The sequence below is a fragment of the Pan paniscus genome, chromosome 20 (genome assembly GCF_029289425.2).
Source record: "Pan paniscus chromosome 20, NHGRI_mPanPan1-v2.0_pri, whole genome shotgun sequence".
In the NCBI taxonomy this organism is placed as follows: domain Eukaryota; kingdom Metazoa; phylum Chordata; class Mammalia; order Primates; family Hominidae; genus Pan; species Pan paniscus.
Window position 1 is genome coordinate 43,565,082 of NC_073269.2, and position 21,039 is coordinate 43,586,120.

General features: G+C 39.3%; 1 protein-coding gene across 6 annotated transcripts in view; it reads right to left on the reverse strand.

The window, feature by feature from the left end:
* Positions 1-21,039, reverse strand: part of LOC100988175 (zinc finger protein 569) — a 60,037-nt gene that overhangs the window by 38,757 nt on the left and 241 nt on the right. The window contains exons 2-5 of one of the 6 annotated variants that reach the window (XM_063600220.1): positions 18,723-19,677; positions 17,290-17,450; positions 9,561-9,665; positions 4,950-5,189 (exon numbers count right to left, since the gene is read on the reverse strand). In XM_063600220.1, the coding sequence (XP_063456290.1) occupies positions 4,950-4,978 (29 nt within the window). In that variant the 5' untranslated portion in view covers positions 4,979-5,189; positions 9,561-9,665; positions 17,290-17,450; positions 18,723-19,677. Of the gene's footprint in view, positions 1-4,949; positions 5,190-9,560; positions 9,666-17,289; positions 17,451-18,722; positions 20,790-21,039 lie in introns of those variants that run through there. The other 5 variants (XM_063600219.1, XM_055103117.3, XM_034944307.3 and 2 more) reach the window with 5 other exon arrangements.

Here is a 21,039-nt window from a genome sequence, read left to right on the forward strand (position 1 = left end):
TTACTGATACAGCTGGATTAAGATGTACCATCTTCTTAGCTGTTTTCTATTTGCTCCTTTGTTCTTTTTCGCTCTCCTTCCCCCACTTTTCTCCTTTGGTTTCGTTTAATTGCACACTTTTTATTTTTCTGTTTTATCTCCCACTTAGTCATTGTGGATGACATTTTAATGTACTGTTGGACATGGTTTTCTAGTATTTTGTTGGGGATTTTTGCATCTGTGCTCACCAGGAATACTGCCCTGCAGTTTTCTTGTGTCTCTGTCTTGCTTTGGTATCAGGTTAATGCTGGCCTCATGAGTCTGGAACTGGTCCCTCCTCTTCAATATTCTGAAAGATTTTGAGAAGGATTTCCATTAATTCACCTTTAAATGTTTGGTAGAATTCACCAGTGGAGCTGTATGGTCCAGAGCTCTTCCATTAGGAGGTTTTTGATTCCTGATTCAGTTTCCACACTAGTTATAGGTCTGTTCAGACATTTTATAATATTTCTTCATGATCTAATCTTGGTAGTTTGTATGTTTCTAGGAATTTAATTTTTTATTCTAGGTTATCCAGTTTGTTGATGTGTAATTGTTCACAGTTTTTTCTTAAGATCCTTTTTACTTCTGTGGCATCAGTTGTCTCTTCTTTCAATTCTGATGTTATTTATTTGAGTCTTCTCTATTTTTTTCATTGTTTAGCTAACGGTTTGTCAGTTTATCTTTTCCAAATACCAACTGTTAGTTTCTGTCACTTTTCTATTTAATTTATTTATGCTCTCATTTCCTTTATTTCCTTTCTTCTGCTAACTTTGGGCTTAGTTTGCTCTTCTGATTCTAGTTCCTTGAGATGTAAAGTTAGTTGTTTATTTGAGATCTTTCTTCTTTTATCAGGTAAGAGCTTATCCATATGAATTTACCTCTCAGTTCTGCTTTTGCTGCAACTTGTAAGTTTTGGTATGTTGTGTTTTTGTTTGCCTCAAGGTATTTTCTAATTTCATTTTTTATTTCTCCTTTGACCCAATGGTTATTCAAGATTATGTTCATTTCAATATACTTGTGGATTTCTTGGTTTTCCTTGTTATATTGATTTCTAGTTTCATTCTACTGTGGTCAGAAAATATATTTGGTATGATTTAGATATTTTAAAATTTTTTAACATTTGTTTTGTGATCTAATATATGATGCATTATGGAGAAATGTCCATGTGTACTGGAGAAGAATATGTATTCTACAGCTGTTGGGTATAAAGTTCTGTAGATGGCCAGGCACGGTGGCTCATGCCTGTAATCCCAGCACTTTGGGAGGCTGAGGCAGGCAGATCACCTGAGGTCAGGAGTTCGAGACCAGCCTGGATAACATGTTGAAACCCTGTCTCTGCTAAAAATACAAAAATTAGCTGGGCATGGTGGTGGACACCTGTAATCTCAGCTACTCGGGAGGCTGAGGCAGGAGAATCACTTGAACCCGGGAGGCGGAGGTTGCAGTGAGCCGAGATCGTGCCACTGCACTCCAGCCTGGGTGACAGAGCAAGACCCCATCTAAAAAAAAAAAAAAAAAAGTTCTGTATATGTCTATCAGATCCATTAGGTCTACAGTGTTATTCAAGTCAAATGTTTCCTTATTGATTTGTCAGGAAGTTCTGTCCATTATTAATGGACAGAAAGTGGGGTATTAAAGTCTCCTATTATATTGTATTGCTGTATATTTCTCCCTTCAATTTTGCCAGTGTTTCTTTTACATATTAGATGTCCTGGTGTTGGGTGCATATATATTTATAATCATTCTATCTTCCCAGTGGGTTGACCCTATTATCATTATAAAATGTCCTTCCTTGTCTCTTGTGACAGTTTTTTAGTTAAATCCTATTTTATCTGACATATGTATAGCTACCCCGCTGTCTTTTGGTTACCATTTGCATGGATCATCTTTTTCCATCCCGCATCTTCAGCCTATGTGTGCCGTTAAGATCTGAAGTGAGCTTTTTGTAGACAGCATATAGTTGGGTCTTGTTTATATATCCATTCAGCCACTCTGTTTCTTGATTGGGGAGTTTAATGTGCATTTCCTGTAATTATTGCTAGGGAAGAATTTACTATTGCTATTTTGTTAGTTGCTTTATGTTAGTCTTCTTCTTTCATCTCTTCTCTCTTGCAGTCTCCCTTTGTGTTTTGTTAGTTTTTTGTATTGATATGCTTTGACTTCTTTCTCTTTTGTGTAGCCTCTATGGGTAATTTCTGGCATATGTAGTTAGTTTGGGGCTTACATAAAACATAGATGTAACAGTCTATTTTGAGCTGGTAACAAACGTAAGTTCAATCACATACAAAAACTCTTCATTTTAAATTCTCCTGCCCACATTTGGTTATAACTGTCACAATTCACATCTATTCACAGTGTATCTTTTAACATATTTCATATCTATTTTTAATACTTTTGTCTTTTAACTTTCATAGTAGAATTAAAAGTTATTTACCCACCACCATTATGGTAATGCAGTATTCTGTATTTACATATGTATTTACCTCTATCAATGAGTTTCATACTTTTCTATACTGTCTTTTTGCTGTTTGGTGTTTTTTCATTTCTATTTGAAAACTCCCTTTAGCATTTTTTATAAGGCAGGTCTAGTGGTGATGCTTTGGTTTGGGAAAGTCTTTCTCTCATCATCATTTTTAAAGGATAGTTTTGCCAAGTATAGTATTCCGGGTTGGCAGGGATTTTTTGTTATTGTTGTTTGTTTTGTCTGTTTGATCTTTCAGCTCTTTGAATATATCATTCTACTCTGTTCTCGCCTGCAAAGTTTCTGCTGAAAAAAATCCCTTAATAGTCCTATAGATGTTCCCTTGTATGTGACAAGTTGCTTTTCTCTTGCTGCTTTCAAAATTCTGTGTTTGACTTTTGACAATTTGCTATAATGCATCTTGGTATGGGTTTGTTTCATTTTATTTTGTGTCCTTTGTGCTTCCTGAATCTGGATGTTTGTTTCCTTCCCCAGCTTTGGGGAGTTTTCAGCCATTACTTTTAAAATAAGCTTTCTGGTCCTTTTTCTCTATTTTCTCCTGAGATTCCCATAATGCATATATTAGTCTGCTTGATGGTATTCTATAACCCACTTAAGCCTTCTTCACTCTTTTTCATTATTTTTTATTATCACTCCCCTGACTGAATTATTTCTAATGGCTTGTCTTCCAGTTTGCTAATCCTTTCTTCTGCTTTATTTAGTCTGATGTTGAATCCTTCTAGTGAATTTTTCAGCCAATTCTCTGGAGAGCCCACAAAGAAAAGATGGAGTACTGGTTGCACAAACCAACCCCTTCTCTCCCCTGGATGAGTTAGGGCATCTCTTCCTGACTGTCTGGTACTGTACCAGGGGCAGTATCTCCAGCAACAGGGTATCCTGAATCTCCCTACTAGCTTCACTAGTCTTGTTTCATGTTCTCTCAGGATGCAACAGCCTTTACAATTAGTTTCTGATTTCTCACAAACAGAATTTGTCTGTGAATTGTTGCTGAATTAGTATTTTGGGAAGGTGAGGAAGGGTCCAAGTCTTCCTACACCACCATCTTGCTGATGTCACCCCCCACTCCTTCATTTTGAAGGGGTATTTTTGCTTGGTGTGAAATCCTGGATTGACAGTTTTTCTGCACTTTAAAAATGATTCTCCCTTGTCTTCTTGCTTGCATGGTCTCTGATAATAGATCTGCTATATGTAATTCTTATTCTTGTTCCTCAATAGACAATTTTTTTCTTGTTATCTTCAAGATTTTCCTTTTATTTTTAGTTTCCAGCAGTTTAAATATAATATGTTTAGATGTGTTTTAAAATTTTGTTTTGGTATTTATCTCTGAGCTTCTTGGACCTATGGTTTCGTGTCACTAACTTGGAAAATTCTCAGCCATCATTTATTTAAATACTTTTCTTCCATCTCTGCTCCAATTACCCATCAGGTCCATTTCATATAAGTCATAGTTATCTTAAATTCCTGTTGGGTTGTTGCAATACCTATGTCATAACTAAGTCAGTTATGATTATTGCTTTGTCTCTTTGAAGTATGTTTTTTCTTTTTCTTGCCTTTTTATATGCCTCATAATCTTCATTGAAGGCTGTACATCTTGGATAGTACAGTAGATATGAAGGTTAAGAAGTTTTTACGCTTAAACATGAGTATGTCTTTTCTTCTGCTAGGTTTTTAACGTGGGGGGTTATGCTGATCTATTCAATAGCTGGACAGGGCTTGAGGTTTGTCATTGCTGTGGTTACACTGAGTGTACCACAGGCTTCAATAATATCCTCTAATAATATCTGTGTTTAAGGTAAGGGTTGATTTCCCATGGTTGTTTTCTCAATGCATGTTTCTCCCTTAGTTTTGGGTGTTCCATTTGTGCTGCTCCCCAGAGAGAATCTCTCGCAGGCTTCCTAGCTGTACTCTACTATTGCTTCTATTTGATTCTTGTTATCTTGGTGGGGGTTGAGTAGACAGAGGGATAGCATTCTCTTATGATCTCACTAAGCCTCAGTCTTAGGCAGACACCATATCCCTAAGTCTTGGGGATGTGGCCTTCACAAGTGCTCCTGCCACTCTGCCAGCTGTAGTGCTAGTCCTAGAGCATATTCCTCCCCTACTCCCAGAGATATTACTTTTTTTCAGGTCCCTTTCCTAAACTGCAATAGCTTTCTACAAGTCTCCTAAGGCAACTGTTTTTGCTGCTCTTCATTATGCAGTGATAGGGAAGATGGGTTTGGGCTGCTGTTGCCCTCCCCCAGCTAACACCACAAGGAAAGGCTTCTCAGGATTCACCCCCATCTTCCCTATGAGTGCCTGTTGGGATTCCTAGAGGAAAAGCCTACAAGAGATTGCAACCCCCACCTCCCTAATTTTGCAAGTCCCCCAGTGGTTTCACACTTTCATTAGCTGACATTCACACTTTAAAAATTTGTTTAAAAACTTGATAGCTGTATTTTCTTACTGGCTTATATGGTGTCTGGCAGAGTCCATCCCAGGTAAGTAAAGCTTGAGTCCTGTTTCTCTCAGCTGGCATCTTTCTTTCCCCAGATTTAAGATTACTTGGTTGCCCTGTGACCTCAGTTCTCTGAAGGGTCCTAGAAAAATTATTTTGTAGTTTGTCCATTTCCTTGTTGTACGGTAGAAGTTTGTAGTTTCCTTGTTGTAATGATTGAAGCAAAGCTCTTTCCAGCTGTTTACATCCCTAAGGAGAAACCCAAAGTCCCCTCATTACAATAAACTTTTGAGAAGTCCTTCAGTTTATTTTGTCATGGGGCTCAAAAATACCTTGCAAATAAAGTTAGGATTAGGATAACAGTTTAAAGTCAAGTAAATTAGCTAGGATGGAGTGGGAGTGGGAAAGCATTACAAGCAAAGCAGTAGCAATTGGTAAGGCCTCAGAAAAGACAGAATTCAGTATACTGGAGGAACTCAACTTTAAGCTAATTGAGGAAATACTTTAGAAATAAATTCACAAACTAAATGTTATATTCATAACAAATGTTATTTTTCTTTCCACTGCAAAGAACTTACTTCCAGGCATATCAATTTGTTTAGTTTCTGGACTATCACGCATGATTCCCTCCTGAAATGAGCTCTGATACAGTTAAAATGCTTACAGCAACTGCCATATCTACATAATAATATATATTTTTTAACACTCCACTTGCTTGAATCCACGTTTTGCCAAAAACCTAAAACTCATTGAAAGCTCTACACCTGGCAGCATCTCTCAAGGCAGAAATTCTCTAGTTAGCGTGAACTAACTCACAGACTGGGGATATGGTTCTGTGGTGGACAACAGTATTTTCTCCCCCACCCCCAACTCTTTCCTAGTCTTCTCTCCACTATTTCCATGTGTCCCCGGATTCCAGGTCCTACCACACCACTTTGCAACACATGTTTAAATCACAAGGGAAAAGGGCCAATGACACATGAAAGAAGGCTATAAGGGCTGGACATTAGCACCCACTGATGGCTGGAAGAACAGCATTAAACTCTGTGGGTACCGCTCTATCTGGGATCTAAAGTTGCCAAAGCCAGTTGCAACTACAGGAATCAAAAATTTAATTTCTCAAAAGCTTCTTTACTTTGTTTTCTCTTTAATTTGGTTGGCATGTTTGAAAACATTTTTATTCTACTCTCATACTCAAATAATAATTTGGCTAACTGTAGGCTTCTCAGAAAAAGTTTTTCCTTAGAAATTTAAAGCAATGTGACTTCACTTTGTGGCTCCAGTGACTTCTAGTGTTGCTGTACATTGACATTCTACTTCTAGATCATTCCAACTTTTTTTTTCCTCTGTAGAAAGTTTTTGGCCTTTCTTCTCTCTTATTGGTTTCCGATAGTTGGTGTGGGTTTTTCTCATTAATCGCACTGAGCTTTTGGTCAGTATATATCACGGACATACGGTCATTTCAATCCGTATATTTATTGTTCTCTTCTAGGAAATTTTCTTGCACGTTTTTGTTGTCATTTTCTCTACTTTCTCTTACGTATAATTCCTAAGAATAAGATGATCTATCCCTTAAACTGATCATCTAAGTGTCTTATATTTTATCTCTTAACATTTCTACTTCTCTCTTAGGGCCCGTATGTTTGAGAAGGAAGCTCCCACTCATGTTAGTTAAACATTAAGTCACAGAGCTCTCCATTAAGAAAACTTTTTCTTTAGACAGGGAGTTGAAGCTTCATAAAACAGTTTAACTGCCTCCTACTTTCCTTCCCTCTAGTTCACTCTAAACATACTTGTATGTATACATTCTAGAAATTTTCTTCCAAAATTTATTACTTTTAAAAACTCGAGGCCAGGCACAGTGGCTCACACCTGTAATCCCAGCACTTTGGGAGGCTGAGGTGGGCGGATCACAAGGTCAGGAGTTCGAGATTGGCCTCGCCAACATAGTGAAACCTCACCTCTCCTAAAAATACAAAAAATTAGCTGGGCATGGTGGCGGGCGCCTGTAATCCTAGCTACTCAGGAGGCTGAGGCAGGAGAATCGCTTGAACCCAGGAGGCGGAGGTTGCAGTGAGTCTAGATCGCGCCACTGCACTCCAGCCTGGGCAACAGAGGGAGACACCGTCTCAAAACAAAAAACAAAAAACAAAAAACACAAAACTTGAACTACAAAAATGTTGGAAGATCAGTACAAAGAATACTTCTAAAACCCTTAAATCTATATTCAGCAATTGCCACATTTTTCTACCTCTCTTTCCTTCTCTAAAAACATACACACAAACTTCACGTTAACTCTTTCAGAATGTACCTCCAAAAACTAAGAAGTCTCCTACATAAACACAATGCCATTATCACACCAAAGATATTAAACATTCATACAATAAAATATATTATCTCTATTTATACTTCCCTAGTTGTCGCAACAATATCCTTTAAAACCAATTTTAAAATAAATTGAGGATTTAATCGAGAATTCTATACTTATAAAATGCATCTTAAGTAACACTCCCCTGTTTAAACTTCTTTTTTTCCCCTTGCCCAAAATTTACTGGCTTATGGTAACAGAGAAACTGAGGTATGTGGAAATATGAAAGAAAAAGAGAGTGATGGAATGTGGAATTGGTATATAATGTTTAAGAATAAACAAAATAACCATGGAATACTATGCAACCATAAAAAGGATAAGTTCATGTCCTTTGTAGGGACATGGATGAAGCTGGAAACCATCATTCTGAGCAAACTATCGCAAGGACAGAAAACCAAACACCACATGTTCTCACTCATGGATGGGAACTGAACAATGAGAACACTTGGACACAGGATGGGGAACATCACACACTGGGGCCTGTCATGGGGTTGGGGGAGGGGGGAGGGATAGCATTAGGAGATATACCTAATGTAAATGACGAGTTAATGGGTGCAGCACACGAACATGGGACACGTATACATATGTAACAAACCTGCATGTTGTGCACATGTACCCTAGAACTTAAAGTATTAAAAAAAAGAATAAACAAAATAAAACTGGAAAATCTTAGATATTTTTATATTCTTTTTTTTTGGAGACAGAGTCTCGCTCTATTGCCCAAGCTGGAGGAGCGCATGGCTCGCTGCAGGCTTCATCTCCGAGATTCAAGTGATTCTCCCATCTCAGCCTCCCAAGTAGCTGGGACCACAGGCATGCACAACCATGCCTGGTTAATTTTGATATTTTTGGTAAAGATGAGGTTTTGCCATGTTGCCCAGGCTGGTCTTGAACACTTGGGCTCAAGTGATCTGCCCACCTTGGCCTCCCAAAGTGCTAGGATTATAGGCATGAGCCACCATGCCCAGCCTGATATTTTTATATTCTTTATGGAGTCCTTTTTAAAAACTGTATTTTATTTTAGATTCAAGGGGTACATGTGCTTGTTTGTTACATGAGTATTACCTTAAATTACTTCAATGACAACTTTTATAATTTTGTTTCTGAAGACCTCATTAGCTTCATCTTTCACTCCTTGAAAGTAAACTCCAGCCATACATAATTACATACCTTTCTTAAAATATACAAAGCATTGCTCCTTAACAGTTACTGTATATTACGTTTCCCTGCCTAAAAACTATCTCTTGATTGCTGATCATCAGTTCCTTCTTGCCTTTGACCAATACCTTCTTGTTCTTAAAGAGATCAGATTAAGAACAACTTTATCATTTGATTGGGATATCCGTCTATGTAGATCTATTTGTACTTCTGTATCTCATGAGCTTAACCATCTTGTGGCATTTATCACTCTGCCAATGCACCCACTGATTTATCTAAGTAGGACTGTGAACCACTTATGGCAGGGACTGGTCATATGGTTTGATGTTTCATGGCCCAGCACAACCTATATAAGAAAAGATGTGCAGTAAGTTTGTGCAATGAATTTAAAATAACTATGATTAATATTTTGAGTGCTCTATGAGAAAGTTAGAAAAAGAGATGGGTACTGTAAGCAGGGAAATGCGAACTATAAGAAAGAATCAAAAGAAATGCTAGAAATCAAAAACATATTAATAAAAACAAAGAATGCCTTCAATGGACTCATCAACAAACTCAACACAGTAGAGGAAACAATCAGTGAACCTGAAAATAGAAACTTCAAAAGAAACTTCCCAAACTAAAATGCACAGAGGAAAAAGAATGAAAAACAAAAGAGAACATCCAAACCATGGGAGAACATCCAAACCATGGGACAATATCAAAACATGTATCTATTAAACAGACATCTATTTTCCCAATTAGAAAACCAAAAGGAGAAAAAAGAGAACACAGATGAAATATTGTAAGTAATAATGTCCATGAATGTTTCAAATTAATGACACACACCAAACCATAGATTGAGGAAGCACAAAGAACACTAAGCAAGATAAATACCAAAAAAAACCACACGTGTATATCATATTGAAACTGAAAAAACAACAACAACAAAAAAAAAACAAAGAAAAGATAGTCAAGGAACCCAGAGAAAAGTAACACCTTACCTATAAAACAACATTGATAAAAATTACAGCAGACTTCTTGTCAGAAACTATATAAACAAGAAGAAAGTGGTGTGAAATATCTAAAGCATTAAATGAAAAAGAGCCACCAACCTAGAATTCTCTCTATCCAGGGAAATTATCCTTCAAAGTTGAAGGAGAAATGAAGACTTTCATTTCTAACGAAAACTAAGGGAATTCATCACCAGCAGACCTACCCTGTAAGAAACGTTAAAAAGTTATTTAGGCAGAAGAAAAACCATATAGGTCAGAAACATGGATTTACATAAAGAAAGGAAGAGCACCAGAGACAAAATCATGAAGGTAAGATAAAATCTTTTGGTTCTTTTATTAGTAATTGATCTAAAAGATAAATGTTTGTTAAAGGCTATAATGATAACAATGTATTAGGTGATTATAGCACACGGATAAGTGAAATGAATGACAGGGACATCACAAGTGACATAACAACGGAGAAGAAGGGGGAACTGGGAATACTGTTGTAAAGTTCCTGCACTACATATGAAGCAGTACAGCATTTTTCAAAAGTGAATTTAGATTAGTTAAAAATACACATTGAAAACTCTAGGGTGACACTAAAATTTTTTAAAAGAAGTATAAATGATAAAGGAAACAGGAGATAAAATGAAATAATATGAAATGCTCAATGAAAACCGTAGTAATCAGACAAAGGAGGGGAGAAGAGAAGAAACAAAACAAAGAAATAAAAAAATTTTCTATTTGCATACGAAGCAAATGGAAAACAGCTAGGAAGATGGTAGTGAGCTAGGAAGATGGTAGTGTTTTTTTGTTTGTTTGTTTGTTTTTGAGACAGAGTTTCACTGGAGACTCCAGCCCAGGCTGGAGTGCAGTGGAACGATCTTGGCTCACTGCAATCTCTGTCTCCTGGGTTCAAGCAATTCTCCTGCCTCAGCCTCAACTGGGATTACAGGCATGCACCACTACGCCTGGCTAATTTTTGTATTTTTAGTAGAGACAGGGTTTCACCATGTTGGCCAGGTTGGTCCTAAACTCCTGACCTCAGGTGATTCGCCTGCCTTGGCCTCCCAAAGTGCTGGGATTACAGGCATGAGCCACCACGCCTGGCCAATGGTAGATGTTAATCCAACTACAAAAATAATCACACCAAGTGTAAATGGTCCAAACACAGCAATTAGAAGACAGATTGTCAGAGTGCATTTAAAAAAAAAAAAAAACTATATATGTCTATAAGAAACCCACTTTAACATTCAAGTTACAAGTAAAGAGATGAAGCTAGGCATGGTAGCATGCACCTGTAGTCCAAGCTATTTGCAGGGGCTGAGGCAGGAAGTTTGCTTGAACATAGGAGTTCAAAGCTGCAGTGTGCCATGACTGCATCTGTGAATAGTCACTGCACTCTAGCCTGGGCAACATAGTGATACCCTGTCTCAAAAAAAAAAAAAAAAAAAAGTCAAGGGATGAGACTGGTGGCCTATCCTTCCCTAGAAATGAAAAAAAAACAAACAAAAGGCAAAACCTGTCTGAACCAGATTTTCAGAAATTCTGGGAGATAGTCAAAGGTTGCACCCAAGCAAACACTTAACCAGGAGAAAGGTGTGTTAAACATGGTGGCAGGTCTATGTGGCATTTTAACTAACTTATTCACAATTTACAAAAGTGACAAAAACTCCAAGACAATAGGAATAATTCAAACAAAAGCTGTATAAGAGCATAGTCAAGAAAATGTATTAAGGTTCACAAAAGTAGTCTTAAATAAATACTGTACTTAAAGACAGAAAAAATCAGCATGGTAAACATGCCTAGTTTCCCAATATTATCTATAAAATTAATATAATTTCAATCATAATTACCAAAAAGTTTTTCACTCAGCTTATCAAGCCAATCCTCAAATTTATTTACAATGAAAAAGCTGGACAAGTAAAACAAAAAAAATACAGATAGTAAACTAGCATTTTATGCATATTTGCTTACATTAAAAAGTAGAAGGAAAACCAAAAAACTTAACAATTTAAAAACGGTTACTAATAGGTGGTAGAGACACAAATAGAATAAAAACAAGACTTCTCTTTATTTTCTATATTTGTTTTGTATACACTTTAATATACTTTGTTTTGTATATTTGACTTTCCAACCATGTAAATGTTTTATATAATTATAGAAAATATTAAATTGGATCAAACGTTAAAAAAAAAGCTATACCTAAAAACCAAAAGCAAAATGAAACAAATGAACCTAATCATATATCAAGTTTTCAGCCTAACCCATGGAAATTAGTTATAGTTACATTAAAGCTCAATAATTGAACTGTGCTTCTCTAGAGGGATATATTCTAGCAGCAAATAGATCTATAAAGAAATGTTAAAATTATTTCCTGTAGTAATATTGTAAGGACTAATAATGTTGCTCTGAAATTGCCTTATTTATATATACATATATAGATACACAGATGGATCGTTGAGCAAATAAAAGATACAAAAATAAAAACCAAAGTTAAAACTCTAACTTTATAATTTAAAATTTTTAACATTGGAAACAGCAGTATGAACTCATGATGCTCATTTTGTTAAGAACATATTTCCTGTTACAGTAGGAATGAACCTTGAAAACATGCTAAGTGAAAGAAGCCAGTCAAAAAAGGTCACATAATATATTATTTCATTTATATGAAATATGTAGTATAGGCAAATTTACAGAGACAGAAAGATCAGTAGTTGATTAGGTTGGGCAGGAGCTAGAAGAATGTGGGATTGACTGTTAATGAGTACCATGTTTTCTTTTTTTTTTTTTTTTTTTTTTTTTTTTTGAGACGGAGTCTCGCTTTATCGCCCAGGCTGGAGTGCAGTGATGTGATCTTGGCTCACTATAACCTCTGCCTCCTGGGTTCAATTGATTCCCTTGCCTCAGCCTCCTGAGTAGCTGGGATTACAGGTGCGCACCACCATGCCAGGCTAATTTTTGTATTTTTGGTAGAGATGGGGTTTCACCATGTTGGTCAGGCTAGTCTCGAATTCCTGACCTTGTGACCCTCCTGCCTTGGCCTCCCAAAGTGTTGGGATTACAGCGTGAGCCACTGCACCTGGCCGAATATATATTTTTAAAAATATTAAACTGTATACTTTAAAAGGGTAAAATATATTGTCATGAATTATATCTTAATCAAGTTGTTAAAATATATACATATATATCCTAGCTCTGTCCACACACACAGAAACCCTCTAGCAACAATAAACATTCCAACAGCAATAAGCACTATAACTGTGGTCTCAAAATACCATTTCCTACTTAAAGCAATCAGGACACCACACAGAAAAGATTGATTTCACGCCTAGGGCAGAAAATGTTCAAAATGATCTGGGGATGTCCTAACATATCAGAAACGTAGGACACCATCAAACACTACTGGGGATGTGTTAAAAGGACTCAGAAGCGATCTTGAAACAGTAGCCAAAGATGAGAAAATTTGAGCTTCAAAAAGAAAATAAGTGCAGTGATTTAAAACACATCAAATATGCTAAAAATGATGAATATATAATGGTGATAATAATAAAAACAACCCACTAGGAGATGCCAGGGAACCACTCCAATAACTCAAAATCATATAAAGGGAAATAATCCATTTATTCTGCCTTTTCTGTACAAACTGTACCTAAGGGTGAACAAAGAGTTGACGAGGAAAATTTTTTCTTTAGGAAAATATTCTAGCTAGTGAACGAAGTAATGACAGAATTAGAATATCGCCATTTTGTAGCCCTTACTGAAATAATGGGTCTAGTTAGTAATCATCCATGTTTTCTAAAACCGGTATAGTGGTAAGAAGAACTGTTCTATTTTTAAAACATATGAAAAATATCCTCTTTTTTTTTTTTTTTTTTTGACAGAGTCTCACTCTGTCAGGCTGGAGTACAATGGCGTGATCTTGGCTCACTGCAACTTCCACCTCCTGGGTTCAAGCGATTCTCCTGCCTCAGGCTCCAGAGTAGCTGGGACTACAGGTGTGCGCCATCATGCCCAGCGAATTTTTGTATTTTTAGTAGAGACAGGGTTTCACCATGTTGGTCAGGATGGTCTTGATCTCTTGATCTCGCAATCTGCCCACTATGGCCTCCCAAAGTGCTGGGATTAGAGGCATGAGCCACCGTGCCCAGCCCATCCTTCTATGTCTCACCTTACTTCCTCTAATATTACAACCCAATAGTCCTTCAACCCTGTCAGGAGCTTCCATTCCTTGATTCTACTAATTGTTTACTGTCCTTCACTCTCTTCCTATCCTCACTTTTCCACTTACCTAGCCTAAAATCCACAGTCAAAACAACAATCAATTATTTTGCCAACTTAAGACTCTTCTTGCCTCTCTCTCACATTATTCCTCTTTGCTTCATGAAACCAACATTCTGGTTAAATCCAAATCTCCCCCTAGCCTGTCTGGCTGCAACTATGCGGATGAACACTGCAGGAGAAAAATCACACAGCTATACAGAATAGGCTCACTTTAAATTCATAAATACTAACATTAAGTGGGTCTTTGATGGTGCCTGAAAATCATAATTTCTCTATTCTCTGTCCCAATCTCTGTGATTTTTTTTCCCCTGCTCTTCTCAAACTCTAGCACGTCCTCCACCAATCTCACTCTCATTTGAGTCTCTTGCTAGGTACTTCACTATAAAGTTAAAACAATCATAAGAGAAGGTTTACAAGTTCTCACCAACACATCTGCCCATCTACTTGTATCTGTGCCTGGGTACTTCTCCCTCTCTCCTGTTATTGCCGTGGTCAAGCTCCAAGCTCAGCCAAACTCTGCCACTAGATCTCATTTGCTCTGGCTACTTAAGGACATTTTTATATTATCTGCTTTCTCTCCTGTATTGTAGTTTCTCTCTCTACTGGATCATTTCAATCAGTATATAAACAGAATGTGTACCTCTTAACTCCAGCTACCATTCCATTTCACTTCTTCCATTTAGGAAAAAAAAAAAAAGTCTTCAAGAGTTGTCTAGACTTGATATCTCCAACGTTTTCTTTTCCAGTTCTCTCTTTGGCCTAAAATTCCACGGACACTGCTTTCAGGGTCCCTAATAAATGAATTTCATGTTGCCAAATTCCATGCTTCTTTCTCACTCCTCATTTTATGTGGCACCCGACACAGTTCTTGTTAAAACACATTCTTCCCTTGGTTTCCAGAATATCACACTCACCTAGTTTTCCTTCAGCGTTTCAAGCTAGTCCCCATCAGTCTCTTTTGCTAATTCCTCCTTACTTCCCAGAGTTTGTTATGTTGGAGTGACTCAGAGATCAGTCATTTGCCTCTACCTTTCTCTATCTATCCTAAGTGACCTCATTCAGTCGTCGGGTTAAATACCATTTATATGCTGATAATTCCCAAATATATGTCTCCATCCTAGATCTTAGATCTCCCTTTTGTCTCTCTTTTTGAATTTCATACTTGTATATCCAACTGCCAACTTGATATCTCCACTTGAATGTCTAATGGGCATTCTCACATTTCATACTATATTCCAAACTGAAATCTCACTACATTCCAAGTCAGTTTTTCCTACATTGTTCCCCTTCTCAGTTAATGACACACCCATTCAAGTTACTCATAAAAACAGTATTGTGTCACCTTGTCTCATTCACACTCCACCTCAGTTTGTCAGCAAATCACAGCAGCTCTACCTTTAAATTATATCTAGCATTTTTACTACTCTGGTCCAGATCACCAATATCTTTTCCCTAAAGTACTACAATACAGTCATGTGCTGCGTAACAATGTTTCAGCCAACAACAGATCACATATACAACAGTGGTCCTATAAGACTTTAATGAAGCTAAAAAATTCCTATCACCTAGTGACATCATAGCCATCATAACATCGTAACACAATGCATTACACACGTAACCTAGGTTTATATAAGTACACTCTATGATGTTTGTGGTGATGCTAGTGTCAACACCCCTACTGCACTGATAGTGGTATAAAAGTATAGCACATACAGTTGTGTATGGTATTAGTATTTGATAATATTATTGATTATTGATCATGTGTATAGTACATAATACTTGACAATAATAATAAATGACTGTTACTGCTTTATGTATTTACTATACTATACTTTTTATTGTTAGAGTATATCCCTACTTAAAAAAAAGTAAACTATAAATTAGCCTCAAGCAGGTCCTTCCAGACGTATTCCAGAAGACATTATTATCACAGGAGATGATAACAATGCATGTTTATTGTTCCATGCATGTTCCATGCATGTTTATTGCCCCTGAAGACCTTCCAGTGGAACAAGATGTGAAGGTGGAAGACAGTGATATTGATGATTCTGACCCTGTGTAAGCCTAGGCTAATATGTTTGTGTCTTAGTTTTCAGCAAAGGAGTTTCAAAAGTTAAAACATTTTTAATAGAAAAAAGCTTATAAAGATATAAAGAAAATCTTTTTATACAGCAGTACAATATGTGTTTTAAGTATTATTATAAAAGAGTAAAAAAGTTTAAAAAATTTAGAAGTTCATGAAGTAAAAGAGTTACAGTAAGCTGAGGTTAATTTATTACTGAAAAAAGAAAAATGTTTTTATAAATTTAGTGTAGCCTAAGTGTACGGTGTTTATAGTCAACAGTAGTGTACACTAACGTCCTAACCCTTCATATTCACTCACCACCACACACACACACAAAATATATATATATATATAGGTATACCAATTTTAATCATATTTATTTATTTATTTTTGAGACGGAGTCTCACTCTGTTGCCCAGGATGGAGTACAGTGGTGCAATCTCAGCTCAATGCAAGCGCCACCTCCCGGGTTCAAGCAATTCTCCTGCCTCAGCCTCCCAAGTAGCTGGGACTACAGGCGTGTGCTACCACGCCTGGCTAATTTTTTGTATTTTTAGTAGAGATGGGGTTTCACCGTGTTAGCCAGGATGGTCTCGATCTCCTAACCTCGTGATCCGCCCACCTTGGCCTCCCAAACTGCTGGGATTCCACCACGCCTGGCCCATTTTTAATCTTTTTATACTGCATTTTCACTGTATCTTTTCTGTGTTTAGATATGTTTAGATACACAAAGTCTTACCACTGTGTTACAGTTGCCTATGGTAGTCAGTACAGTAACATGCTGTACAGGTTTGTAGCCTGGGAACAATAGGCTGTGCCCTATAGTCTAGGTTTGCAGGAGGCTATACCATCTAGATTGTGTAAGTATACTCCATGATGTTCATACAAGGACAAAATTGTCTAACCATGCATTTTTCAGAATGTATCCCCATCATTAAGCAACACAATTGTAGCTTCCTAATTGGTCTCTGTGCTTCTTCCCTTGACCTCCCTGCTCTTTCCTCATTCGTCCTCCCATAGGCCATTCTCATCAGAGCAGCCAAAGCTGTCTTCTTAAATTGTAAGCAGATAGTATCACTTCCATGCTCAGAAACCTTCCAGCAGCTTCCCATCTCACTCAGAGGAAAAGCCAAAATTAATACTACAGGCCATAAAGCCCAATTTGATCTGCCCTCCTCCCATCCACTTACCTTTCTTCTCTTCTCTCCCACTACTCTCCCCTTCAATTATTCTATTTTAGCCTCTTCATTAACAGGCATGTTGCCACTTCAGAGCCTTTACAACTGCTGTTCCCTCTGCCTGGAATAACTTTTCTCACTTACGCATAAATAGCTCCTTTACTTCCTTCATATCTTTATTACTATCTTTTCAGGATGCCTTCCCTGGCGAGCCCATCTAAAACTCAGACTCCTATCTCTAGTTCTAAATATCTTCTCACTTCACATTTTTTCTTAGTATTCTTCACCATTTAAAATACTTCATACTTAATTTACTTACCTTGTTTATTATCCAGCCCACAAAAATGTAAGTACCATGATAGTAGGGGGTTTGTCTCTTGTTCACTGCTATATCCCAAGCACCTAGGATTGTGCCTGTTACACAGACAGCCTTCGATAAATGAGTCTATGAATGAATGAATCCTTAATATATGAAGAACTCTGGAAAAGAAATTTGAAAACAGAACACTACTTTAGAAAACATATAATTTACAAAAGATTTTTTTAAATGCTTGACTTCAATAAGTAATGAAACAATTGTTTTAGAGCAAATTAATTTATATCCATGAGATTAACAAAGATTACTACTATTTAGAATATCCATTGTTATCAACAGTGTATGAGGATATAAGCAGTCTTATACTATGCCAATAATACTGCAGATTATTGGAACTTTACAGAATAATTGGATAGGTTCTGGGAACCTTTAATAAAAGCATACATTTTAACCTATCAATTCTACTTTTAGGAGTCTGCTCCCCCTCCAAAAAAATTTAGAAAAGTATATTTAAACACGTGCGAAATAGTTGCTGATAAACACAGTTTATAATTTCAAGAAGCTACAGAGAACTAAATCACCCATCAACAGGGGTAAACGTATACCATGAAATACTTTAAAATGATGGCATAATTTGTGATTGTTTAAATGGAAAGATACTAATCATATATTGTTAAATAAGAAAGGTTGGTTACAGAGCTGTATGTATAGTGTGACTGCAATTTTGAAGCCATTATGCACACATATAGAACATATGAATGTATACGTATGTATTCACAAAGGCGGGGGTGAAAAGATGGAAAGTAAATTTTGACAGTAGTTGCATGGCCTGTAGAACTATGAATGATTTTTGTTCTTCGAGCTTTTCTGTATTTTCCTCCACCCCACTCCACTCCCCAAATGGGGTGGAGTAGGGAAGGAGGAGAATGAGTTTAGTAAGTACACAAAACAACGTAGCTAATACACGAAAATAAAATTAAAAATAAATAAATATTAAAGTGTTGGGGATATCGATGTTTCATATAAAAACATATTTCCGGCCGGGCGCGGTGGCTTACGACTGTAATCTCAGCACTTTGGGAGGCCGAGGCGGGTGGATCACCTGAGGTCAGTTGTTCGAGACCAGCCTGACCCACATGGAGAAACCCTGTCTCTACTAAAAATACAAAATTAGCCAGGCGTGGTGGTGTGCGCCTGTAATCCCAGCTACTCGGGAGGCTGAGGGAGGAGAATCGCTTCTTCCCGGGAGGCGGAGGTTGCGGTGAGCCAAGATCGCGCCATTGCACTCCAGCAGCCTGGGCAACGAGAGCGAAACTCCATCTCAAAAACAAAACAAAAACAAAAAACCAACGTATTTCCAATGACCAAAGCTAAAGACATGCAGCGCTGGCACAAACGCCAAGTCTCACACATCTACACCCACAAGCACACCCTACCTTGTATCCACAGTTTTTCATTCATTCAAGATCCCACTGTCATGCACGTTTGCACGCAGGTTCATACTGAAAGATAAAAGGGAAAGCGCCTCCACGAAATCCGCTTACGGACACGATCCCGGGGCCACACTCAGCCAGACAAATGTCCGGCAAATGACAGTCACTTCACGCCAGACTCTCACAGTCCTTCACACGCCACTCCCACTGCCTCAGGGAACCACAAGCACAGGCATCGCCCCGCCCGGCGTCCTCCTCCAAAGATTGGGGCACCAGGTCCGCGTGCCCCCACTCCCACCCAGCACAAAGAGTCCGGCGCTCAGAGCTAGCGGTTTCCCGAGGACTCACCACCGAGCCCGCGGACACAGGCCCCGATTCCACACTTAACGCTGCCAAAGTGGCACAGCCGGCGCGGGCTGGGACAGAGGCGGCACTGAGGCCGGCGCTGTCGGTGGCTGAGAGCGCCACAAGTCTCGGTCCGTTACACCAGGGGCGACGCTTCCCAGAGGCCCCCGCGGCTCACCCGGGCGGGACTGGCTTCACTGTTTGCGCGTCCTGAGAAGCGGACCACGGTGTTCCAGGGCTCACAGCTCCGCGCAGGGGAGCTCAACCTAGGTTTTGCACGAGCGGCCTCCCGCGAGCCCAGCTCTGAGAGATTGGGAGCGCAACTTGGTGCTGAGAAGAATCGAAGCGTTCCGCTGCTTCCTGCGCCGAACTACATTTCCCAGAGGCCTTCGCGGCCCTACTTCCCCCGACCCCACCTGCAAAAAGGCACTTCCTTCTTACAGTCGGCTGGAGCTGCAGGTTCGCAAGGTCCGTGAAGGAAGCCCGGCTCAGTCTGTTTAGTTCCGTCTTTTTGGGTCTCTACCTGAGGCTAGAATACAGCGGGGTGAAGGTGGTGAGAGCTCCAGGGACAGTGAAGGCCGGGTCAGCTGGAGCCTTAAGGTCCTGACAGCGGCTAGAAGAGGGAGGAGTGACGTAGTGTGACTGTATGTGTGAAACTTCGGCCATGGAATTTGGAGTGGGGTTTCCAGGGCGAGAGACCCTGTCCAGTGACATCTGATGTCGTGCGAATATGCGACCTTTTGTGTGACCATGGTCGCGTTTTATATTCTCGTGGCTGTTTGATTCTGACCTTGCAGTTTTGTCAGAGACAATGTGCATGTATTTGTTCTTTCTGGACTTCTCGATTGTGAGTGTGACAGTGTTATTGGATTTCATGACCCGGGATCGTGAGCGAAAAGTAGTGTGGCCAGACCGCCTGACTTCTAAACAGACTTGGCCTTACTAGCTGTGTCATCTCAGACTAGGTACTTAACTTCTCTATGCCTTTCGTGTTTTTTTTTTGTTTTTGTTTTTGTTTTTGTTTTGAGGCAGAGCCTCACTTTGTTGCCCAGGCTGGAGAGTGCAGCGGCGCGATGTTGGCTCACTGCAGCCTCGAACTCCCGGGCTCAAGCGATTCTCTGCCTCGGCCTTCCGAGTAACTGGGACCACAATCAAGGGACACCCCGCCCGGCTGATTTTTGTTTGTTTGTTAGTAGAGATGAGGTCTCGCTATGTTGCCCAGGCTGCTCTCGAACTCCTGAGCTCAAACGATCCTCCCGCCTGGGCCTCAAAAAGTGCTGGGATTACAGGCATGAGCCGCACGGGGCCGGTCTTAATACCTTTAATAAAGAGATAATAGGCCGGACGCGGTGGCTCACGCCTGTGATCCCAGCACTTTGGGTGGGCAAAGCGGACGGATCATTTGAGGTCACGAGGTTTTTGTTTGTTTGTTTTTTAAGACGGAGTCTTGCTCTGTCGCTCAGGCTGGAGTGCAGTGGCGCGATCTCGGCTCACTGCAACCTCCGCCTCCTTTCGCCTCCCAGGTTCAGGCAATTTTCCTGCCTCAGCCTCCTGAGTAGCTGGGACTTAAGGCGCGTGCCACCACGCCCGGCTAATTTTTTTGTATTTTTAGTAGAGACGGGGTTTCACCATGTTGGTCAGGCTGGTCTCGAACTCCTGACCTCGTGATCTGCCCACCTTGGCCTTCCAAAGTGCTGGGATTACAGGCGTGAGCCACCGTGCCAGGCTGAGGGTAGCGGGTGGGAGACTGCCAGGAGTGTAGTGCGCTTGCGCAGTTTACCACCCTGCATCCCCCCACCCCGCTCCCCTCCCAACTTTTTTCGGGTATCCAGCACAATTCTAGGAATTCGCCTCCCACCCATTTTGAGTAGACGCGCCACTAGCGCGTTCCCACGCACAAACCTTTTCCCTGCGGCCAACCTGCGGTTCTCAACTCCCCGCCCTGGTTGCTAAGGGAGGCGCGCGGAGCGCTTGT